The sequence below is a fragment of the Acinonyx jubatus genome, chromosome E1 (genome assembly GCF_027475565.1).
Source record: "Acinonyx jubatus isolate Ajub_Pintada_27869175 chromosome E1, VMU_Ajub_asm_v1.0, whole genome shotgun sequence".
Lineage (NCBI taxonomy): Eukaryota > Metazoa > Chordata > Mammalia > Carnivora > Felidae > Acinonyx > Acinonyx jubatus.
The window spans coordinates 52698696-52723882 of NC_069397.1; the positions used below are offsets into that span (position 1 = coordinate 52698696).

The following is a 25187-nucleotide window of genomic DNA, read 5'->3' on the forward strand; positions in this document are numbered from 1 at the left end:
GTGTGCGGGCACACGCCCCCACCCCTGCCTGCAGCGGGAGACAGCTGAGGCTCCAAGCGCTGGCCACTGCAGCGGGCTACCCGTGGGCCCGACATCGTGGGTTTGCTTTTGCACAGATTCCTCAGGAAAGAAAGCAAAACCCTGTGCAGAATGATTTAAAGGGAAAAGTACATGTACCAGGAAATAGATAAGAGCGATGTACCATTTTATAATTAACACAATTAGCGACAGGATAAAAAGTGTCACGTATTTAACATATATCAACGCAGCTAATGCTCGTGATGCCGTGGGACGCTCATGCTAACAGGAAGCTCAGTTAATGGATGAGAAAACTGAGCCCAGAGTAATGAAGTAACCTGCCCCAGGTCACACAGCGAGCCAGTACCTAGTACATAGGGACAGTCTAGGATAGAGAGAGGCTGAGCCTCACCTGGACGCTTACCCAATAGTTTGGGGTCTCTCATTTCTGGGGTGTGCTTTGAAGAAGGCAGTTGTGACTATCTACAGTCCGCCCCTTACACACAGAGAGACGGTTGACGGAGGGGACCGAGAATTTGGTCTGCGGCACCCTTACAGAGAAAGCAGGTGCTGAGTACCGACTGGCCAGTCCGGTATCAGGGGAGACCGAGGGGCAGGGGGCGGGACTGCTCAGGAAAACTCTTCAGTGGGCCTTTTGGCTTTTGGTTATGGAAGGGGCTCAGGTATGAGAGGCACCAGGAACACAGCTCAACTGTTCTGTATGATGCACTCACTGGGCATGTCGCGTTTTCCCTCTGGCAACAGCCTGAAGGATCTGGAATTCACGGGCAAGTAGGGAGGAGAGAGAGAAAGAGAGGAAGAGAGAAAGAGAGAGAGAGAGAGAGAGAGAGAGAGAGAGAGAGAGAGAGAATGAGATGGTGGGGTGGGGAGAGAAACAGAGACACAGAGACACAGGGAGAGACAGGGACACACACACACACACACACACACACGCAGAGGCAAGAGTTACCCCCGCACAGGAAGCAGAGGATCCTGAGGACGACTGGCCCTGGGAGGATGATGCCAGGAAGATACACCCCGTGGCGAGGGCTGTCAGGGCAAATTCAGGAACAGTGATTTCTGCTCTATTTTAAGCGGTTTCTGTCCTGTGCTGTAATTCCCCTCCCACATCCTCGGTAAGAGTGTCGCGCCCAACTGGCTTCTGCTAATGGCACTCTGGGGAAGGAAGGGAGCCGTGTGCTCAGGCCGGGGGAGGGGTCGCCCTTTGAAGGGAGGCGGCAGCCGCAGGGGGAGGTTTGAGTGAGGACTGAGGGTCCTCTGGAACAGGAGCAGGAGCAGGAGAGGTGACCTCGAGGCCCAGGCCAGGTGAGCATCCTCCCCCCCAGGGTCCTTGGAAGGCGTGAGACGGTCATGTGGATGTTCGAATAGTGGAGGACTTGGTTACGGTGGGTGCCCCCCGCCACCCAGAGGACTTCAGAGTGGAGGCTGTCACAATAGACAGAAGAGGCCCCCTGACTCTGACTACAGAATATGGGGGAGATGGACGCTGGGCCACTCATCGCTTCCTGCCTCAGTGCATCCCCCCCGCGGGCACACGGGGGTGGCTGGAACCCCGGGAGCGCTGGGTGGCAGTCAGGGGGCAGCCAGGACTTACATCTGCAGGCGTCTGCAGCACCCGCAGCCTGCAGGGACCGGGCTGGGCACGGGGGCTCAGGAAGACCCCTGCCTCCGGGAAGTGGAAAAATCCCCTCTGGTCCCGCTCTCCAGCTCTCCCAAACTTCTGTAAGTTTCTGATGAAAACGAGCCGCCCCTCACCTCTTCACGTGCAGCCCCTCAGCCAGCCCACAGGGTTCCTCTCTGCTTCCAGCCAGGATTGTAACAGCCGGTCTTAAGGGTTAACCCACTTCAAGGTAACACACTCCTTGCCTGCTGACCTAAGGTCCTTCATCTGTAACACAGCTAATTTACTTTCTTTTGAGATTTGCAGACCATTGGCCTTGGGGAGCGAAGGATCAGAACTTTTTCAGGCCACAGAGGCCAGCCAGTCTGATGAAGCCGCCTTGACTTTCTGATTACTGCAGCAATCTTTTAGCAAAATGTTTTTCTTTTTTAAGGGCACACCAATGACTTTACTGACCTCCCTCTGTGCATCTGGAGACCCTGACCTCCTTTGCAGAAAGAACAGAGCACTTGTGCACATCACCAGGCTCTCTTGCACAGTCCCCCTCCCACACCCCAGGCATCGAAGATCTAGAACTTCTTGTACAACCTCTGAGCACCGAGATAACTCTGTAGCTGGCATCATCGAGTCTGCACGTAATCAAGAAATGTCACAGACCGCTGTACTCCCTTAGCTGATTAAAACCCTTTAAAAATCTCTGGGGCCAGGCAGAGCTCAGAGTTGGACTTTGGACAAGAATCCAACTTGCTGGCCTCCTGAATAAGCTCATATTCCTTTCCAGTCAAAACTGGTCTCTTGGCAGGCACTTGGGTGACTCAATTGGTTGGGCGTCCAACGTGGGCTCAGGTCATGATCTCATGGTTCATGAGTTCAAGCCCCGTATCGGGCTCTGTGCTGACAGCTTGGAGCCTGGAGCCTGCTTCGGATTCTGTGTCTCCCTCTCTCTCTGCCCCTCCCCCCACTCAACTCTTTCTCTCTCTCAAAAAATGAATAGACAAAAAAATTAATTAAAAACTGGTCTCTTGGATATTGGCTTTTTGAGCAACAGGCAGCCAAACTCGGTTTTTCGGTAACAGGATGTCCCTTCCAGGAAGCCTTCTCGAATACCCTCTGGGTTGTCCCAAATCTGGCGCATTTGTCACAACTTAATGTAATGTCCTATGTACTTGCACGTGTCTCCCTGAGGCCACATCTTGTATGCTGTCCCATGTCCCCCGTGCACCATGGAAGGCCAAATAATGCCCCCCCCCCCCCGCCAAAGATGTCCACATCTGAATTCCCAAAGCCCACGAGTATGTCACCTTTTAGGATATGATGGTTGAATTGGGTCCCCCCAAAAAGATGTGTTGACATCCTAACCCCCAATACCTATGAACGTGACCTGATTTGGAAAGAGGGTCTCAGCAGACGGAATCAAGTTAAGATGAGGTCATTAGGGTGGACCTTAATACAATACAGATGATGACCTTCCAAGAAGAGAAACAGACATGGAGAAGGCCATGTGACACTGGAGGGGGAACTAGAGCAGTGGCGTCACAAGCCAAGGGGCGCCAACCACACCACGAGCTAGAAGAGAGCCATGAAACGCATTTCCCCGGGAGCCTTCAGGGAGACGGGCCCCGCGGACACCTTGATTTCAGACTTTCGGTGTCCAGAACTGAGAGAGAATCAAGGTCTGTTGTTTCAAGCCCCCTGGCTTGTGGCACTTTGTGACAGTACCTCTGGCAAGCTCACACACAGCAGGGACTCGGCAGCTGTGATTTAGTGAAGGACCACGAGCCACGGACATTTATCTCGGATTACTCGCTGGGCCCGACGTGATCCCAAGGGTCCTTCTGAGAGGGCGATGTGAGAAGGACGGCAGAAGCTGGAGGGGTGCAGGGCCGACAGCCAAGGGATGCAGGCAGCCTCCAGAAGCCGGAAAAGGCGAGGAAAAGAGTCTCTCCCCTGCCGCCTCCAGCAGGGCCGGCTGCTCGCATAAGGCACAGCATGTGGGCTTGTGCAACCACTTTCTTGTTTTGTTTTTTTAATTTTTTAATATTTATTTCAGAGACAGAGAGGCAGAGCACAAGCAGGGGAGGGGCAGAGAGAGCCTGAGACAGAATCTGAAGCGGGCTGTAGGCTCCGAGCCATCAGCCGAGAGCCCGACGCAGGGCTCGAACCCATGAACCCTGAGATCGTGACCTGAGCCAAAGCCGGATACTCAACCGACGGAACCACCCAGGTGTCCCTACAAGCACGGATGGTTCGTTTAGAAAGCAGAGCTCTGCAGAGCCTCCCGTCCCTGTCCTGGCGTTCCTGCTACCTGTGAGCCCCGTGTGTGGTCCCGAACCTCCCTGCTCTACCAGGAGAAGCCACGATGTTCGATGCTCGGATTGATCTCAGGAACTGTGGTCAATGAGACGGCTGGTGGCATTATTGAGCTGGAGGCTGTAACACTGTGACAGCCCTGGCTTGAGTTGGCCGGGGATGGTGCTGTCTGCCCCGGGACCTTCGGGGCCAATTAACTGCTCTCGAGGAATAAGGAAAAGCACTTCATTAAAGGCTGGCATCAGCAGGGTGGTTCTCACAGACATGGAGCAAGAAGACAGGTGCGGGGGGAGGGAGGTCTGAAGTGGCCACACTGTCACCATGGGGAGATTAAACAGGGACCACCCCCCCGCCCCCAACAATGATAAGAGCATCCAGTTCCTAGCAAACACTGGACGTACGTTATCTGGCTCACCTCCGCGTTTACTGCAGGGAGAGGGGACTCCTGTCCCGTTTCATAGCCAGGGACCTGGGCTCAGAAAGGTTGAGCAAGTCACCCGAGGTCACCCAGCTAGAGGGCAGCAAAGCGACATTCAAAGTCAGGCCCACCTGAATCCAGACATGTCCCCGCCCCACGCCTGCCCCTGACCCGGTGCCCTGGCTGGGTAGCGGGCACATTCCAGAGCGAAATGCCTCCCCGGGAGCCGCCGGGACCTGTCCTGCCCCAGGAGCCCCGCTGAGAGAATCCTCTAAGAGCCAGGAGTAACAAGATGTGGGATCGTTGTTGCAAAGACTGGGGCGGGACACTATTATTACCGGGGACAGAGAGAAAGGAACAGAGAAGGCAAAATCTGCGCTCAAGGAGTTCAAACTTGCAGACAATTCAGTGTGGATTTTTAAAAGGTGACTGGGAAGGAAGGAATCCTGAGGCTTGAGGGGTGCCAGTGTGGCTACCGAAAAAAAAAAAAAAGAAAAAGGAACAACAGAAAAAGGCAAGAAGTGTGGCCTGTCTTCTGCTTACAGTGATGCTCTGGAATTTCCCCCCATGGCTACTTCTTCTCCTCCGCAGAAAAGGAGGCTCCTTTGTCAAGGAGCCAGACTGCTTGTGCTCTGTGGCCAAATCGTAGAGGGCTGGGCCAAGCAGCCTCTTCGCTCTGTCTGGGACTCCCCAGCCTCTCAGGTGCACAGAGTGAGGCCGTCTATTTTAATGGCAGAGAAGCGGCCTCCTAATTAGACCTGCCGGCCGGGCGGGAGGGAGGGCCCCCCAGAAGCCTTCTTCCTCCACGCTGCAGGGACACATCGGGGAAACATCCGAACCTCACTGCAGTTTAGCATTTGCCCACGCGTGACTCATCCATAAGAAACGCCGGGTAAACGCACAGAACCACAGCCCCGCCCCGCCCCCCAAAGCCCCCTCTGCTCACCTGCCCCTGTCTGGTCTGACAGCTTTCCTTTCCATCTCAGACACCGCTCCCTCCCGCACCTCACAAAAACTCCGGACCAGCAAGCTTCACAGGCCGGCTGCAGGCCTTTTCCGAGGTCGAGTGCCAGATTTATTGTAGTATTTACGCATTTCTCACCCACGGAACGCGCGGGAGACCCTGCGCGCGCCTTCCGTAGGCTGCTCTCTTTTGTTTCGTGTGTCCCTAATGAAGTTTTTGAAGGTCGTTCCCTCGCCCCCATTTCCCCCATTAGCCTGTGGTTTTTACTGCGTGATTTTGCACGGCGGGGCGGTTTTTACACGTGAGCAGAACTGACAGCCAAGAGCTTCACATGGCGTCTGATGCTTGGGAACCACTCAAGAAACGCGTCCGGATGTGTTTGCTGTTACCGTGAACCGTTCAACCCGGCCTGGAGTGCCCACTACGTGCCAGGCACTGGGTTAGTGTGAGCAGCGGGCACGGCGGTAAGAACAGCAAGACCGTGAGTCTGTGGTGTTGTGCTCCCGTCAGCCACTTGTGTTTAGACGAAGATGTTTCTGCCACCGTCATACCCTGCTTAGAAATGCATGGCTCCCCAGTTCTACTCCGAGTCTATTCTGTACCCATTGCTACCCGCCAAGACAGTGTGCTGCCCTTGGGAGCTAAACATTGGCCCCTGGGCATCTCTGAGTCTCAGACAACAGAAGGGAATAGGGACTTGCTCGTCTTTGAGCAGGAGGGACTTTGTGAGGGCCCCTTTAACCACCACAAGGGATAAGGGCTAATTCACACCGAGGGGGTGGGGCGCACGTGTGTTAGAAGCACTAATTTGGAGGGGGGAGCTCTAGATGGGCACTGAGTGCGGGCGGTGGTGTGAACCCTGCCAGGCTCTGCCCAGCTGAGCCCTGCTCCCTGGCCTTCACCAGGCTCCTGATTTCCCCAGGCCAGATGTTTGTGGGATTAATGAATGTTGATAAGGCTGGAGGATGAACCACAGTCTCCCCGGGGGTCCCTGCAGCTTGCCTGGGCGGGTCAGGTGGAGGGAAGCTGGGAGGAGGCCTCCCCGGCCATCCTGAGTGCCTGCTGCTGGGTAGTGCGGCAGGGCGGGGAGGGGGGCACGTGATGAGATGCCCACTGGGTTCCTCAGGCGGAGCTGCTTCAAGGTCACGGCTGATGTTCCACCTGAGGCAAGGCTTCAGGTATCACTGCATGTCTCCTCTCCGAGTCCCAAGGCTCAGGCACCCGGGCAGGGAAAGCGTCTGAGTCCTGTGCCCTCCCCCCCGGCTCCTGGCTCTGGGTTACGTCTCCCCCTGTGAGAGTCGTGGCTGCCCTCCCGCCAAGATCAGAAACCCGCACCCAAACAACCAGTGGGGTCGAACGCTGCGCTGGGGGCTTTGGGGGCAAAGGCTGTAAGCGCCGGTGGGCACCGGTGGAGGAGGAGGGTGTTTGACGGTCAGTGTATGTGTGACCCTGGGCCAGTTGTCTGACCTCTCTGTGCTTCCACGTCCTCATCTACAAGACAGAGGTAATGATAATACTAACTAATAACAATAATATAAACCAGGCGCTATCTTAAGCGCTTTGTATTATGGTAACGCACTCATTCCTCATTAACTACTCTGTGAGGTCAGAATCCATTTTATCCAAATCTGGCAGATGGAAAAAAAGCTGAGGTTTGAAACCAAGGCACAGAGAGGTTAGGTAATCTGCCCAAGATCACACAGCAGGTGGCAGAGCCCCAGGAGGCTGCGTCTAGACTTTGTGCTCTTATAACCATCACGCTGTAGTCCCTCCCTGCGGGCACGTTGTGAGGGTGTCATGAGATGGGACCCGGAAAGGACTTAGGACAGGGCTGTACGTGAGGTGTGCCACAGCCCGCTAAGAGTTAGCTGCCACGGGGGTTATTAATGTTATTATTTTTCACCTAGCCATCGGTCCCGCGAGGAGGGAGCACTGCCCTCGGCCCTCTCCAACAGCCCCCAAACCCGGCGCCCAAAGCCCACTCTTCCCCGTCAAGTCCTTGACCAGCAAGCCAGTCGGGGAAGCAGTGGCAAGGTCGGGGCTCCATGGCGTCTCATGTTAGGAGCTGTGGTGGTAGATGGGGCCCTGAGCCGCCTCTCCTCCCCATCCTCGTGAACACCTGCTCAGACCCCAGGCAGCTAGCTCTGCAACCAAGCCCACCGGCCCCGACTTTTCTGGCCTTTGTCCAGCATGCCTCACGGCCATCTCCGCCCGTTCCCTTTGGGTTTTCCAAAGTCACCCTCGGAGGTGACTTCAGGGAAACTTAGTGGGGGAACCAGGCCAGAACTGTGTTAATGAGGCCCTGAGGACCCGCCTGTGAGCTGCCATCTGGGAAAGGTAATCTGTGCCGACTGCCAGGCACCGGCCGGATCTGAGTGGAGGTTGGGAGACTCGAGAGCACGGCCCTAATATTTTGCAATGGCTCCAATCCCAGGCTGCCCTTGTGACTTGCTTTCACCAATAGAATCTGGTGGCACATTCCAAAGCCCAGGCCTCAAGAGCCTTGCAGCTTCGATATTCACCTCTCAGACCACCAGGCCCGCAAGACCACTAGGCCATGAAGGATGGTAAGCCACAGGAAGAAAGGCCTGTAACCACAGCTGTCCAGCCCAGCCCAGGCCAGCCCAGGCCAGCAGATGGCCAGCAGAGAAATGATAAATCATGGTTGTTTAAGCCAGGAAGCTTTGGGGCGTTTTTCTGGGCAGCAATAGGTAACTGACTGGAGGCTGGGGCCGGGAGCGGACTGGGCATGCTCCTGTGGGCAGAGGCTCCCCAGCTCTGTATGGGTCCCTAGGGGTCAAGGGTAAAGGAGCAGGTGCAGACCTCCACTGTCTGCTCAAGATCTTTGGTGAGATGATCTCTTTTGGTCACCCTCCCCCATTCTGCAGGAAGAATGGCCTCTCCCTTCCCTAAGCCCTGGATGATCCCCCCCCTGCTCCCCGCTGACACTGAGCCCCCAGAGATGCCAGTTGGAGCTGAAACTCCTGTTCCCAACCCCCACCCCTCCTACCACTCCCAGGAGGCTCTGTGGGGCAGGAGACTTGGGCAGCCGGCTGGGAGCAGGTCTCTCCCTTGGCCAGAGTGGGAAATTCAAAGTCACAGACACCTTGGTACCCTATGAGCCAGAGGGCAGAAAAGCGGGCCATTGCAGCGACTTCTCTTGATGGGGACAAAGACACAGGGCAGAGACTGCTTGAACCCTCCCACACAGAGAAATCCCACGCGTGGGCCAGAAAGGGGCTCTGAGGGGCATGGGGGGGGAGAGGGGAGTCAGCCCCCAGGAAGCAGGGGTCATTACCAACTCCCCAGGCATCTGTCTAGACCATTTGCCTGCCTGAGCGCATAACTGAGTCAAGATCTAATTAGTTTCTGTGTCCTGGCCGAAAGCCAATGAGGGAGAGGCCCACAGGAAGATCTGGGGAAAGGGCGTTCTTAGGGCACGCTGGGGTCTCCAGTCCAGACGCGTGGGGAGAAGGAATGAACATCTCATTTCCACACACTGGACTATCCCAGATAAAAAACACATGTGCCTCTGATGGACGCCACCCCTCCCCGCCTCCCTAAGGACCTTGGGCCGCACATGTCCACCCTACGCCCATCTCTGCACCGGTTCCCAGGGATTCAGGCCAGATTCAAATGTGTCAATTTCAGGTGATGAATGATCAAGCCCTTCCTAATTTGCATGTTAGGTTTCCTTGTGGCAGAAATAAATAGCCTCAGCTCATCAGAGAAGAGCTTTCTTGGGGGGCCTTTCATTAAAGCAGTAGTGAGCACTTCTCCAGCGTGTTCCGTCCCGTACTGGGGGGGGTCTGGGTCCCCAGGCCACCTGTCCCAGGGCTGCTGGGATGGGCTCCGGAGAATCTGTCAGTCACTGCCAAGTGGGAGGAAGGGAGGGTGGGGAAGAGAGGGCGTGGCTTGTGTGCGCACACCTGTGTGTTCTAGAATGTTCCGGCAGTGAAGCTGGCAGCCGGTGCACATCCCTGGCCTCATCCCTAATTTGCAGCATAACCCTGGATGCGTTAACTTTACCCCTTGGGTGTCAGTTTCTGCATCTATAAAATGGGAAGTGTAGTTACTGCTTTGTGGGTTCCTCGGGCCGCCTGTGGGCGTGACCCACCGGGACGCTGGTGAGGGAGCACACACCATGGGCGCCCGTGTGATGGGTCCTGCGGGTGGCCCGTGTGTGGGCTGTGGCGGGACACCCAGAGCTGTGCCTACCTTCCATGTCAGCAGAAGAAAGACAGCAGCTTCTCTCTGCCTGCCCCAGCTTCGGGGGAACCCATGATGCCTGGAATGTCCTCCCTGCACCCCCCCCCCCCCGCAAGGGCTCTCGGGGCCATGACTCCTCAGGGTGGTGCTCTGAAGCCGTGGGGACACTGGGAGAACTCAGAAGACATCCGATGGCAGAGAGAGGGGAGGCCAGAACCGCCTCCCCCAGCACAGGGCATCCCTCCCACCTCCTGAGGGGTTCAGCCCGATGAGGAAAACATCACCAAATCAACCTGGATCCTGGAGTCTTTGCTCTCTACCAGACCAGAACCCTGCGCAACTGGGTAGCCCGGTCAGACCCCAGCAGCCTCGGATGCTGGTGCAGGGAGCCTGGGTCTGAATGGCAGCTCTGATCCTCCCACCCGGTCTGGTCCCTGAGGAAAGTCACTTTCGTCTCCCGGCTACGGAGAGTCCCAGCTGCAGGATGGAGGGCTCAGCCTAGATGCCAACCGGGCCATCGTTGTGTGGCCGCATGATGGTGTCACGGCTCCGGGCTTGTGCCCCCACCTCCCCGAGGCCTCAGCTGGGGTCCAGCGAGGTGACACCCACCACGAGTCTCTGGCCCTGGCGGGAGTGGGGGGCCCACTTCCTCCCCAAGCCAGGACCCATCAGTGAGGATGTGAGGAGACAGGTTGCTATGGAAACCGAGACAGCCAATGTTTCTGAGACTTTTGCTTCTTGTTTCCCTTTTCCCCCTTACATTTCGAACTTATTCATCTTAATTGACATAATTATTGCCGCATCAACCTGAGGCACAGGGAAGCCAGCTGTGCCCCTCGCTGCCCACCACCTGCCCTGACCCTGCGGGGCTCCCTCCCTGTCGCTTCTCTCCCGGCTTCTCCTGTCACTCACCAGCAATTCCCCGTGGCCAGGAAGAAGCTGTCCCAAAGCAGGGGGAGGCCCCCACCCCAGCGCTCCTGGGCCCCTGTGGGGACAGGGGTCATGGCTGCTCCAGGTAACTGAGATGCCAACTTGTCTTCCAGCCCAAGCTCCTCACCTAGAGCCGACTAGGACTCCTTATTTATACCTCGGGAGCGGACCCTTCTGCCCACTGGGTAAATGAACTTGGGTCTCTCCGAGCCTCCATATTCTCATCTGTGCAATGGATCTGTCCTACCTGCCCGTGCGTCCCATGCCCAGGGAACAAATGGAGCGTGGAAGGAAAGCAGTTCTACTGCAACAGGAAGTCCCATCGATTTGGACCGGGTGGGGGGAGGAGAGACCCCCCCCACCCACAAGGGGCTGGAGGGTGGCCAGCCAGTTCCACCCTCATGTCCCCCAATGCCAAGCCAGCTGCCGACTCTAGCGTGTGGGACTGGATGCCTGCTCGCACCCGGGAAGCTCTGGTGGTTCCAGCTGGGAGAGTCTGGGCAGGGGGGGGTGGCACCGGCACCTTCCTCTTGACCACTGGTTCTCAACGGGTGGATGTGGCCCTCTAAGGCACACTTGGTGGTGCTGGAGACATTTCTGGCTGTCACATTTCAGGGAGGGGGCTACTGGGATGTAGTGCGTGGAGACCAGGGGTGCCGCTAACCCCCCCTGCCGTCCACGCGGCAGTCCCCACGACAAAACGCGATCTGCCGCCAATGTTAACAGTGCCCGGGCTGAGAAACCCTGCTCTGCTCATGGTCTTCCTCGTGGGCGGCACAGGGTATCGTCTGGGGGGGGGTCCCTCTAACCTTGCTCCCTCCCCCATCGTCGAAAGCCGGCCCTGTGCGTGCAGGCGCGGGGCTGGCTGGGCTCCCTGCACCCCTCCTCCCTTCCCGGGCTCTGCCGGAGCGGGAGGGGGGCCTCTGGGTCAGGGGAAGGACAGCACGCTTGGCTGGGGGCCTCTTTCTCCTCCCAGCCCACCTCCCCCATCCCTCCCCGAGGATTACGACATTTCTAAACTCGTTAACTTTTAATTACTACCTTCCCTCTGCCTGAGTACACTGGCTCCAGGCCACGTACATCTCTATTAAAATTCAATTTATGCCCATCATAACTAATTCCTGCACTTCAGCTTCCTCACCGGCAGCCTTCAATTTTCAGACAGGATGTCCAAACTCATGGCCAAATCAGAGTTTATCTCCAAAGAGGCTGGCAATGGGGTTGGGGGGGAGGGGAGGGTCTGGCTTTGTTGAGGAAGAGGGGTCCGGAGCCTCCTACAAGCACTGGAAGGAGAGTGTGGCCAGACAGAAGGAGGCGGGGACAGCCTGCCCTGCGGTGTGGACATGGGTGGGTGGTGTGTGCTTGGTGGCCTGGAAGGCCGCCATTTCCACTTACACAGCCATCGATGAGCAGCCACCCTTCCATACACTTAACCTTACATGACGCTCGTGACCCTCCGGGAGGCAGCCTGTAATAACTGGTGTTATTATTCCCATTTAACAGACTGGGCAGCTGAGGCAGGGCTTAAGTCATTTGCCCAAAGGCATACACTGAGTCACAGTCAAGACAGGGACTCCTACTGGGGGGGATGCTCGCACTGAGCCTTGGAAGATCAGGCAGCAAAAGTGAGTGAGGACAGTGCAGGTCACTGGGGAGAGGTAAAGGCAGGTGGTCCTGAACAGTAGGCACCATCAGGAAAGGACTCATTCCGCCCATTAGCCAAGGACGTGGGTGAGGGAGGAGACTGGGAAGAGGGGCAGGACCCCTCTTCCAGGGCACACAGGGGCCTGAGGTGCCCTTGACCCAAATCCTCCAAAGACTGCCCGCCTCTTGCAGGACGCAGCCCAGAATGTCCCTCCTGGCAGTCGTGATCCTTCCTCCGCCATCCTGTGCCGGCCGTGTCTCCCTGATCACACGGCAGCATCGCTGGCCCAGTCTCGCCCCCCCCCCCCCCGCCACGTTCACATCTTCCCCTTCACTGGCTCCTCATCCAGCCCCCCTCACTGTCCCTAAGCTCCCCTATGTCCCTACACCTAGCTGACCGTTGTTAGTGTCCCACAGCAGTCGACACACAGCCGGCCACTCGGTCCTTCTCAAAACCCCCTCCCCGTTCTGTGACACCCTGATCTCCGTCTTGGCCTCTTGCTTTCGTTCCGTTGGGCAGGTTCCCACCTCTTTTGTTTATTTGCTTTCGGGGGCCCTGGGGCGCTACAGCTGCTCTCTCGCCCTGCCCGTTCCCACGGGGTCCGCTGTCACGCTGATGTCAGTGATCCCTAAGTCAAGATATTCAGCTTGGGCTTTCCTTCCCCACCCCAGGCGCGCGTATCTTCCTCGCCTGCTGGATGCTGCTACCCGGTGTTTCTCCACGCACCCAAGGGGAGCATGGAGACGCCCTGCTTTTCCAGGGTTTCCTCCACCAAGTCCCTGCCTCTCCACCTGCCTTCCTCCCTCACCCGCACGTCCAGCCCCTCGTCACGTCTGCTCAGTTCTGCCTCCTGGATATGTGTCAGACCCCTCCGCTCCTCCGCTCCCCACTGTCTCCAAGATGGCCCGGCCACCCGCCTCCCATCACCCCTGTCCACCCCAGCGTTCGCCTGTCTTCCTCCAGTCTACTCTCCGCCCCGGTGCCTGGCTACAGGGTTTAGAAATGGACACCCAATCATGGCCCTTCTCTGTGAAAAACGAGTCAAGGGCCCCACACAGCTTTTGGCCTAAGAGAAGAGCTCCCCGGGAGCACCAGCGAGCCCCGACTTGACTGACCCTGGCTGCTTCTCCAGCATCCTGACCTCCTGTCCATGCCGGCTTTCTTTCAGCTCCTCTGTCTGCGCGCATGGCACACGGCTGCCTCCAAAGCCCCACTTCCTCCTCTCCCAGCTCTGCCTAACCCTGCTCATTCTCAGCATCCCCAGTGACACCTTCTCCGACCTGTCCTTCACCTTGATGGCGCTTGTCGAAACTGGAGCCCGGCATTACGTGAAGAGTTACTGAGTGCTGTTTCCATCCCGCGCTGCACACTCTATGGGGGCCAGGGCTCCCCTGTCTTATTTAGCACCCAATGTCTACACTCCAGGGGAGCTCCACCCGTTCACTTCCCGTCCCCGCCAATGCCTCTTTCCCTCTGGGTTCAAGTTCGACATCTTCCACAAGCTGCCCCTAACTTCTCTAGGCCTTTACACCTGCTGTCCCTCCTCAGTCTGGGCGCACATGAGCCACGAGTCCTGCTCCTCGGCTAGAACAAATCTTTCCCAAGGGCGGTGGGAAGGGCGGGGCTGGCACTGCCTTTCCTGACTGTTCTCCTTGACCAGCCGTGTGCCAGGTGGGCAGAGAGTCCCAGATCCGTGCCTGGCGACTGAGCAAAGTAGCGTCCCCCTATGTTCCTCCGTCAAACCTGGAGGGAGAGGATCTGGCTCTCATCTTGGTTCAGAGACTTCAGTCTTGAAGCCCCACGTCCCTCCCTACCAAGACGACTCTCCTGTAGGAGCTGCTGATGCACGGGGATTGAGAACAGGTGCCGACGCGAAAGGGGCTGGCACACGGCCTGGCACGGGGCAGATGATCACTTGAAGCGTTCGTCATCAAGAGTTAACATACGTGAAGTCCTTGAGACGGGGCTGGGCCCACGTAAGCTCCTTGTGTTAGCTGTGACTAGTTCCCCTGCGTTGGTTTAGGAGGCTGGTGGGGGCCATCCCCGGAAAGTTGGGCCCGCAGTGCCGCCACTGTTGGGGGGCGGGGGACAAACACGGCAAGACAGCTTGGAGAAGGGGGAGGGATGCAGGCTCGGGGTCCAAAAGACCCTGGGTAAAACCTGACTTCCCAGGTCTGGCTGTGTGACCTCGGGTAAGTTGCTGAATCTCTCTGAGCTGGGACTCCCAGCTAGGAGGTGGAGATAATAATAGCGTTAATCTCTCAGAACCGCTGTTAGTTAGAGGTTGGCTCAGTTCTGGGCACCCATGTGGTATATGCTCCAGCACCCGCCAGGAGCCCGCTGGCCTCTGCATCCTTGGCCTCGGCCGCCTGCTCTCACTTCTAAGGGGAGGCCAGAGGACAAGCCAGAGACAAAGCAGCTGGCCCGGAGAGTTTCTCTTCATCCTCTTCTCTGAAGAATTTCAAAGGCTGCAGCTGTCCCCCATGTGTCCCCTGCTTTGTGCCCATGGCGAGGGCTGCAGCATGCGTGGGTCTCTGCCTCAGCCACGGGGCTTTCTTCTCTCTGCCGCGGAGCCTGCGGGCAGTGCCCTGACACCACAGCTCCCCCACAAGGGACATCAGCCTTGCCGTGGGGCTGGAGACGCAGCCTGTGGCTGGCCAGTGTCCTGCCTGGCTCTTCTGAGCTTCCCCTCCACACACCTGCTCTTCTCCACGCCAGCCAGGGGCCAGCCGGGGCCTCAGAGTCCGGACTCGGCCTCCACTCGTCTTACCTCCTCACGCCTGCTCATCCCAGCGTCTGCGGGGCCCCTGGCTTCTTGCCCTCTCAGGGCAGAGGAATGGCGTACGGTGACAGGACCGTGGCAGAAGGAGCCCCGTCAGGACCCCGTGTGCGTCTACACAGGTGGGACAAGAACCCACACGGGCCACACAGCCTTCCTGGATCTGCCACTTGCTCTCTTCATGACCCCAGGCAAGTTCCAGAACTTCTCCAAGCTCCAGTCTCCTCATTTTGCAAAATGACAGTAATAACACTCACCTAGTGCTGCTGTGAGATGATGTATGTTCAGTTAACCATGCGTGGGAATCTAAGTGTGTGTGTGTGTGTGTGTGTGTGTGTGTGTGTGTGTGTGTGTGTTGTCCCCAGCCACACAGTTCTGGCTGGTTCAGTGGATGATGCAAAGTGAAGCAGAATTGATTCGACTTGGGGAGAGGGCCCTGGAGGGTGGAAGGCGGGGAAGAGAGGGCAGAGGAGGGGTGCCGAGGGGAGGGAATGGGGGAGAGTGATCTGATGGAAGAGACTCCAGGGGCAGCACAAGTGGGCCCGACCTTTCATGAGCTACCATCCCACCCAGTCAGGAAGTTAGGCTAACAGGCCAATGTGCTTCACCCAGACATAGACTCACGATGGTTAAACATGATACAAGAGCCTGAAGGAGTCACACCCACCCCCCCAACTACCTACCCACCCCCCCACACATGTGCGCATGTACAGAGGCTAACAAACACACTAGAGCGTATACTTCCAAGTAAGTATTGTGTTCAACCTCCTCCCACCCACCCCTAACACACACCAAGAGCCACGGTGAGAGGTCGTGCACCTGTCCCACTGGTGGAGGGGGGGGGCAGTGGGGACAGTGCCCAACCCTTTGGGACGGTCTTCCCAGGCAGTATCCCACCCACATGGGAAAAGAGATCTCATTTCCTTAGAGTCTGATAATGCTTTATACCCATAGTGGTACCCCGAACTCTCAAACTGGGAATTCAAGGCTGGTTTCAAAACCGGTAACATATGTCACCAACAAGGGGCTCTCACAGCACTTGACCACAAAAAGAGCTCTAAAGAGGGTCCTGGACCGTAACAGTGTCATCGGACAGGTGCACAGAGCCCCCGTGACCACCTAGGAGGAGATGTGCTCGCTTGCACACGAGGTCCCGAGGTCCGGCTGGTTTGTCACCAGATCTGTCCTGCTATTCTACCGAGACAAACACTTTGTATAATCCTAGCAGGTGCTGTTTATTTCATGCCTGTTGCAGCAGGGACTGGGCTTGTCCCGTAGAATCTCACTGAATTCTTACTGGAACTTTCTAGAGTGGGCATTACTGCTCCCGATTCCGAGAGGCAGGGTGGCTAATTCCGCCCAAGGCCCAGAGCCAGCAAGTGGTAGAAGGGTGACTGTATTCAGGGGGGCCCAACTCTGAGGTCCATGCTATTTCCATTCTGCCCCCCACAGTCATTCGTCCTCAGAAGGATGTGGCAGGCTTTCCTTCGTGTGGGTGTCACACGCGTGCACACACGCCACGGCCATTCTGTTTCAGATCCCACTGAGAATGAAGGCCGGTGGAGAGTGGATGTGAATGCAACGTTGTTCCTTTGGAGACGGAGTAGGAAACATAGTGGAATTTATGGCGGCACTTCCAATCTTATTTTCTCTCAACTTGCTGAGTAAATTCAGCCATCTTTCTGCCTGAAAATTGGATATTATCACCCAACTCAAGCCCTGGGGTTCGCAAGAGACTAGGAAGTTCTCAGCGGCAAGCGGTGGTCGGAGAAGCAGGGGATAAGCCGGCCAAACTCCTCTGGGTTGCAATTTTCAGCATGCATTTATTTCAAAGGTGAATCCGGTACATTTTATTGAGCCAAAAAGCAAGAAAGTGCTAGAAATCCAATAGCGACATGTCAAAAAGACCCAGGATCCAGCTTGAGGAAGCTCCACGGGCCAATTATGGGTTACTACGGAGCATCAAAGTGAAGAATGACAGGGATAGATGGAAACACACTGAATAAGAAAAATAATCCATCAGTTCATACTGATGCTAAATTATTTTAAAGGAAGGTGAGAAAGGGAAGATCCTTTTTATAAAAGAATGACAAATTGGGCATGCAAGCTGGTGCAGCCACTCTGGAAAACAGTATGGAGGTTCCTCAAAAAACTAAAAGTAGAACTACCCTACGACCCAGCAATGGCACTACTAGGCACTTATCCAAGGGATACAGGTGTGCTGTTTCGAAGGGACGCATGCACCCCCATGTTTATAGCAGCACCATCAACAAGAGCCAAAGTATGAAAAGAGCCCAAATGTCCATCGATGGATGAATGGATAAAGATGTGGTACATATATATACGACGGAGTATCACTCGGCCATCAAAAACAATGAAATCTTGCCATCTGCAACTACGCAGATGGAACTGGAGGGTATTATGCTAAGTGAAATTAGAGAAAGACAAATATCATATGACTTCACTCATAGGAGGGCTTTAAGAGACAAAACAGATGACCATAAGGGAAGGGAAACAAAAATAATATCAAAAGAGGTGGGGGGGACAAGACAGAAGAGACTCATAAATACGGAGAACAAACTGAGGGTTACAGGAGGGGTTGTGGGAGGGGGGAGGGGCTAAATGGGTAAGGGGCACTAAGGAATCTACTCCTGAAATCATTGTTGCACTATATGCCAACTAATTTAAAAATTAAAAAAAAAAGATTACTCCCCCCCCACCAAAATGACAAATAAAAGTAAAAGGAAAGATAGAAGTAGAAAAGCTGCTTATCACAACCACAAAGGTAGTAACTGATTCAGGTTAGACTCCTCAGTGGATACTCAACCACCGAGCGAGAGATTTCTGGGGAGGAGAAGAGTCACAGTCTCGAGTTATCCCTCAAAGGGAAGGGGCGCCTGGGTGGCTCCGTCGGTTGAGCGTCCGACTTCGGCTTGGGTCATGATCTTGCAGTTGGCGAGTTCGAGCCCCGCGTCGGGCTCTGTGCTGACAGCTCAGAGCCTGGAGCCCGCTTCTGATTCTGTGTCTCCCTCTCTCTCTGCCTCTCCCCTGCTCATGCTGTCTCTCTCTGTCTCAAAAATAAAGATAAACATTAAAACACACACACACACACACACACACACACACACACACACACACACACACAAAACAAACAAAAAAACAAAGGGAAAAGGATACCTCCAGACCTTGACAGTGGAGAAATCTGGTGCACATCACCTTGACCAGCTGATCAAACGTAACCTCACCGATAATGGGGCAAAGTGACAGGAAGTGTCTTCAGGTATGAAGCACGAAGGACTCACATCTGGGTAATTTTCTTGCCAAGAAGGTTTAACCTGAATCTAATCAGGAGGATGTAACTGGACAGATCTACCCTAGGGGACATTCTGCAAAACTGGCTGAGCTCTTAGAAATGTCAACGCCGTGAAAGGTAGCAAGAAACAATGAGGGATAGTTCTAGATTTCAGGAGTCTAAAGAGTCATGACAACCACATTTCATGTGTGGTCCTTGATGAGATCTTGTATCAAACAATAATAAAAATGGCCACAAAGGACATAATTGGGACAGAGGTATCAATGTGAAATTTTCCATTCTTTTTTTTTTTTAATTTAAAACTTTTCTTTTGAGGCGGGGGGTAGAGGGGTAGAGGGAGAGAGAAAGAGAATCTCAACCATGCTCAGCACAGAGCCTGATGCGGGGCTCGATCCCTTGACCCTGGGATCATGACCTGAGCCCAAATCAAGAGTCGGACACTCAACTGACCGAGCCACCCAGGCGCCCCTCGCTATGAAATTTTCTGAGTGTGAAAATTGCACTGTGGTTCTATAGGGCAATGCCTTATTCTTGGGAAATTCTACTTAGGGGTGAAGTGACATGATGTCTACAACTAATTCTTCTGCTTTCCTTTTTTTTTTTTTTAAGTTTATTTATTTATTTTGAGAGGGGAGGGAGGGGCAGAGAGAGAGGGAGACAGAATCCCAAGCAGGCTCCACACTGTCAGTGCAGAGTCTGAGGTGGGGCTTGCTCGAACTCACAAACCGTGAGCCCAAATCAAGAGTCGGACGCTCAACCGACTGAGCCACCCCGGCGCCCGGAGAAGAGACCTTTCTTATGGGCACAGCACATATTTGATTAGAACAAAATCCCGACCGACTTGTACTTGGGCACCCAGTGGCTGCCGTGCCGTCATGGCCAGCCTTCCTGGGTGAGGAGGCAAGGGGATGAGTTCCCCCCCCCGGACACGTGTTTGCGTCCCCCTGAAACTTCCACCCAACCGAAACTCTGAAACAGAACACAGCTCACCCACAGACAACGTAAAATCCGGAGCTGACCCCCGTGCAGTCAAAAATCCACGCGTGACTTCTGACTCCCCACACCCCTCCAACTGAACTACTAAGACCTACGTTGACCGGAAGCCTTCCTGATAGCATTAACCGTCAATTCTCACGTTATTTTGTACACTATATGTATCACATACTGTAGTCTTCCAGGGAAGTAAGCCAGAGAAAAGAAAATGTTATTATGAACACGGTACAAAAGAGAAAATACATTTACAGTGCTGTGTGCACTGTATTTATCAAAAACACCCGCATGTTAGTGGACCCGTGTGGCTCAGCCCATGCTGTTCGAGGCTCAACGGTATTTGCATTCCCCTCTCTGCCTTGTTTTCTAGAACCTGCAAAGCACACTTAGTAGAGGCTGCTTGGGATGCATATTAAGGAAGCCACGGTCACAGTCCTTCCTCAGCGAGAGGCTGGACGTAAAGAATTTCCAGCCCTGGAGCCGGATGACTTCTATTTGAAGCCCAGCTCAACCATCTGACCTTGGGGGAAGTGTTTAATGTCTCTGAGCCCCAGTCTGCCCATCTGTCGAATGGGAAAAATAACCGAACGTTCTCAAAGGATGGCTGGCAGGATCGAATGAGATAATCACACAGGGCGCATATAACGCCTGCCAGGTAGTTAATTCCTTTTCATTGCCAGTGATTCCGATGATCGTTACCATCATCAATAGCTGGGGCCCCGACCACTACCTGGACGCCTCCAAGACAAAGAGCTGTTTTCAGAGGAAGCCCGTTGCATCCATGGGCAAGTCTGATCCTTAAGCTAATCCTTAGCAGCTGTCCCTGTGTACTGTCCACACTGGCAGCCTAGCAGTCCCAACCCTCCTCCTCCTTCCAGAAGAAGTCAGGGGCGGGCTGGGAGGCCACTTACACCTGTGGTGTCAAAACTGCCCCAGGGACGCCAGGTAGCAGCCAGGAGCGCTCTGGGTCCCCGGGTGCAAACCGCCACAGAGGCTGCTCGGGGGGACACCCCTGGTCTCCCTTGTGGGCTCCCTGGAGACCCAACGCCCAGAGCGGCCAGCACTGGAAGGCCCCCTGCTTCCTTGGCCTCTCACCATCCGGAAGGGAATGTGGTCCTCCTGTCCTGGACCCTCCAGCTCCCTCCTCTGACAAAGTGGCCATGTCCACGAGCCGATCCAGTCCAGGGTTGGGGCAGAAGGGATGCGGAGGGGGCAGGGTGGGGGGTTGTCGCCCTGAACTCTGGCCTCCCTGCTCGGCAAAGAAAAGGACGGTTCTCTGGAAAGGACAGATCCGCCAGTAATTAAGTACAGTCCTGTTATTTGCATTCTGGTCCCTGGCGGCAGATCTGTATCAACATCCCCAGGGCAAGACAATCTTGTTTCCCCAACAAAACCGATTATGCACATCAGGCCTGGGGATTAATCACCAGCCGCAGGGGTGGGGAGGCGGTGAAAGCAGGTGGAGATGCCCGAGGGAGGAGGGAGGGATTGCCGGGAGGAAAGGGCTTGGGGGGCCCAGCCGCCCGTTGCTCATGCTTCTGGCGAAAATCCCCCTTCACTAAGACCCTGTGCCCCTCCCTCCTCTCCGTTCTCCCCATTTGGCAGTGTCCTGGGGAGGGAAGGGCCAGTCCAGAGTTCAGGGCATGGGCACAAACATGGAGTAGGGACAAGCCCAAAAGCCTTGGGCAGGCCACTTCCGTGCCCCCAAATACAAGATGTCCTTCCCTTACTGATCCCGGGTTGCTACATGCCCCACCTGTGTGTCGGATCCAAGCCCCCCCAGTGCTCCCCGGAGATAGCAGAGTTCTCCTGGGGGCCGGGGAGCAGGGGCTCTGGTCACAGGCATGACCACAGCCCAGCTGCTGGGAGTAAGCTCCCCGACCTCAATCAATCCTTGTTGCATGAGCCACTCCGTCTGGCCCCTTGCCTAGACATCCTCCATTGGGCTCAGCAAGGCAGGGTCCTCATACTCCCGGGGCAGGGCTGTCTTCCCCCCTCCACCCCGACTTCCGCCACCCCAGCCTCCCAGTAGCACTGGTGTGGGAACCCCTGTCCCCCAAATGGCCACGCGGGCCCCCCACCCCAGTTCCCCTTCAGGCACAGCAGGGGCTCTGGCAGCCAGGAGGGAGGGGAGGGGAGGAGAGGCTTGCCTGTACTCCAGCGAGAACTTGGTCAGCTCCCTGCTGTTGTGGAGCCACTTGAATTCCAGCGGCCAGCTGCCCTCGGCCATGCACGTGAGCACCAGGCGGTTCCCCTCCAAGTGCACCTGCGTTCGCACCGGCTCCGTCTTGAAATAGGGGGCCACATCATCTGTGGTAAACAGAGACACAAAGCCACAAGTTAGCACTGCTCACCTTCAGGTGGTTGCTCACATGGTGCCCTAACGCCCTGGGCAGACAGAGCAGGTGCAGCCAGCTAACTTGCTTGAGGTCACGTGGCCGGGAAGGACTTGAACTTGGGTCGCTCTGACTTCGGAGCTTGATCTTCAGAGGGAGTCCTCCACCCCTACCAACCAGTTCTTGGCCTCCCTCCTCCCAGACCGAGCCAGGCTCACGGCCTCTGCTGCCACCGCCCTGTTCTGGTGCTTTCTGTCGTTCTCCCCTCGAGATCCCCATCCACTGGACACCCTGTGATTCTGGGGGCACTTACTGCCCTTTGGTCAAAGGGAATATAAATGTCACAAGGAAACCGGGAGAGGGGTGGGTTGATACAAGTGTCAGGTGGCAGGGACGTCCCGAGTCCTGCCCCTAAGGCTGGGAGAGCCCGTCAAAAGCATCATGGGCAGAGTCCATCCGGCGGGCCCTCTCCACCGCCAGGTTGTTTGACCCTTCTGTCCTCTTACCCTCAGATTTGGCCAGAATTAGGTGTCTGTGGTCTGCAGGCGGGTTCACATTCACGTCAAGGCCTCACCCTGGGTTCAAGTGCAGACCGACCACTCAGAGCACCAGCGATACACGTCTGGGGCCGGGTCAACTGGCATCATGCCCCCACCCCACACCCCAGGTCTGAATCTCATGAGTGCATAGCTTGTGATTACTGGGGGGGGGGGCTTCCTTGAACCTCATTCCTGCTACCAGCTCTCTTTGTGGGGGCCGCTGGAGGGCAAGCCTGGGTGTGTGTGGAGGGAGAGCCAGGGCAGGCAGGTGCTGAGCCCTTCCCCCCCCCCCCCCCATCTCTGCATCACTCCCGACAAGCATCCTGCAGCTTACCGCCTTCCAAAGCCCTTCAGGAGGTCCTCTTTTGGGGGAGTGTGCTGGGGGAGTGGCACCCACCCCTGGTCCCCTGGTCCCCTGGTCCCCTGGTCCCCCGCCCACCTCAGGTGGCAGCAGAGGGGAGAGAGGCGAGCAGGCACCCATTTGCCCGCAGCCCACTCTGCTGAGGCAGCGGCTCTGCCTCTGTTTGACAAATGGGCACATTCGCACTTCAAAGGCACATTCCTATTCCCCAGCAGCGTTTGAGAGCCCTTTGAATTGCGTTTTTAAAAACCCTCTGTTAGTTCCTGTCATCACTCGTTTGTTTTAAAACAATAACGCTCCTAGTGATTCAATCCCTCCGATGCGATGCGGGGCTGATTCAGAGCCAGAACATCAGAGGGGGCGGGTGGGGCGGGCACTTGCACACTCGCTTGTGCACACGTGTGCACACGTGCTCTGCACTCAGACCCCCTCACCTCCGTAACCCAGTTCACTGGGCAACCTGTTATCACGTCCGCCTGTTCCAGTTCAGTGCTCGGGCTCTCCGGGGCGCCTGCCTGGAGCCCAGCAACAGGAGCTGGGATGGGCTGATTCCAGCGGCTGCCCTGCCCGAGATAATGACTCTGGGAAGAGGAGGGCGGGGCTGCCCTTTCCTGAGAACCTGCTGGGTACCACCGAGCCCTGAGCATCCCTGCATCCCCCAGCCCTAGTTACCCTCCCCAGGAAGCTTGGGAGGAACTGAGGCTCCTCTCCCCAGCCCCTGCGGTGTGGCCCGCCCTCCCCCTGCCATCCGATACAAGGATTTGGCGGGGGGGGAGGCCCTACCCAGCACTGAGCAATGTCAGGAGTGCAGCCAGCTGGTTTCCCTTGATAGGACTGCCGTCTTCCAAAAGCAGGGGATGGCGGGGCGACTGGCAGTGCGGCAGTAGGGGGGAGGCACCCACAGGGAAAGGATGCTGGGGTGGGGGGCGGGGGGGCCAGCCAGGTGTACACGTGCACCCGTGTGCATTGTCTATGGGTCCTTGAGTCTCCGTGTGTGTCTGTGTGTGTATGTAGGTGTGTGCTCTTATGTGTGTATCTACGTGTTTGTGTGTTCAAGTGTGTGTCTGGGCACATGTATACGTGCGTTGACGTGCAGAGAGAGAGGTCTGTGCCGTGAATGCACCAGTCGTGGACCCTGGGGAGCTTACTTATAACCTTTTTGCATTTCAATCTCCTAGCTGTAAACTGGGGGATACGTTTGTTGTATCAAATGAATTAAAAAACGTAAAGAGGTTAGAAACGGTGCCTGGCACACGCTTTAGGCACACGCTTTACTATTAAGCGTGTGGGCAGATGGGCAGACTACAGGAGGGAAGAGCTCATGCCCTGTTGGCAGGCAGCGGCAGCACCTTTCACAGTCTAAGAGCTTGGATTGTGCAGTTTACTACTTGTGCAACTGTGCACAACAGCCCTGTTAGCCACCTTCTCAGTGGGAAGGAGCTGAGAAAGGAGGAGAAAGAAATTTGAATTCTTGAATACTGAAAGAATCAATATTATACGGGTGTCATTCCCTTAAACTTTTCCTCACTTGGAAAACACACGCGCGCGCACACACACACACACACACACACACACACACACACACACTACAGTTTTTTTAACTAGACAAAATGAATCTAAAGTTCACACTTAAAAAAATGACAAAAGAGGGGCGCCTGGGTGGCTCAGTCGGTTAAGTGGCTGGCCGACTTCAGCTCAGGTCATGATCTCACGCTCCGTGAGTTCGAGCCCCGCATCGGGCTCTGTGCTGACAGCTCAGAGCCTGGAGCCTGTTTCAGATTCTGTGTCTCCCTCTCTCTGACCCTCCCCATTCATGCTTTGTCTCTCTCTGTCTCAAAAATAAATTTAAAAAAAACGTTAAAAAATTTTTAAAAATGACAAAAGAATACCTAAGAAATTCTGTAAAAGTGTAATAGGTGAAAGAGACAAGCCCAGATACCGAACTGTATTATAAAGTGGCAATAATTAAAACAGTGTGTTCTTGCACCAATAATCTGATGAAATGACAGACTCAGAATCTAGAAATAGACCTCAGTACATATGGGATCATTTAATATATGATGAAAGTAGAATTTCAAGTTGGTGGGGAAAAGATCAATTATTCACCAAATGGCTTTGGAACAGCTAGGGAGACATTTGGGGCGGGGGGTGTAGGGGGGTGGGGAATAAAGTTGAATCTCTTTCTCACACGTTTCCTCAAAATAAATGCTAGATGGATGCATCAGTGTTTTAAGCGAGAAAAATGAAATTCTAAAGGGAGTAGACGAAAGTCACAGAGGTTTAAAAATATATAATCTTCAGGAGGTGATGCAGTATTAGACAAAGTCCAGGAAGTCATAGAACAGATTGATAACTTCAGCTATATAAAAATTCTGCACGGAAAAAAAATACCCATAAACAAAAAGGCAACAAATGACAAACTCGGGGAAAATATTTGCAACTTCTATCATGGACAAAGAGCTCATTTTCCCGGTATAAAAAATATTCCCATAAATCAGGGAGAAAAAGATGAACTAACCAACTGGACAAAGGATCTGAACAGTTCACAGAAAAGAATTACAAATAACTCTGAAACACAGACAAAGATGCTGAACCGCCTGATAAGAGAAAGGCAAATAAAACTCAGTAAGATACCGCTTTTTCCTATCCCTTGGGCCACGATCCGAAAGCACGATAGGGCCCCGTGCTGGCCAGCCCGCAGGGACCCAGGCGAGCGCGCACACAGCTATGTGG

The 25187-nt window shown here is 55.3% G+C and overlaps 1 protein-coding gene across 3 annotated transcripts in view; it reads right to left on the minus strand.

Moving 5' to 3' along the window:
* Positions 1–25187, minus strand: part of SDK2 (sidekick cell adhesion molecule 2) — a 260401-nt gene that overhangs the window by 113642 nt on the left and 121572 nt on the right. For 2 of the 3 annotated variants that reach the window (XM_027047945.2, XM_027047944.2), the window contains exon 2: positions 21369–21528. The exons of the other annotated variant lie outside the window; for it this stretch is intronic. In XM_027047945.2, coding sequence (XP_026903746.2) covers positions 21369–21528 — 160 coding nt within the window. The remainder of the gene's footprint in view (positions 1–21368; positions 21529–25187) is intronic. 3 annotated transcript variants of the gene reach the window in all.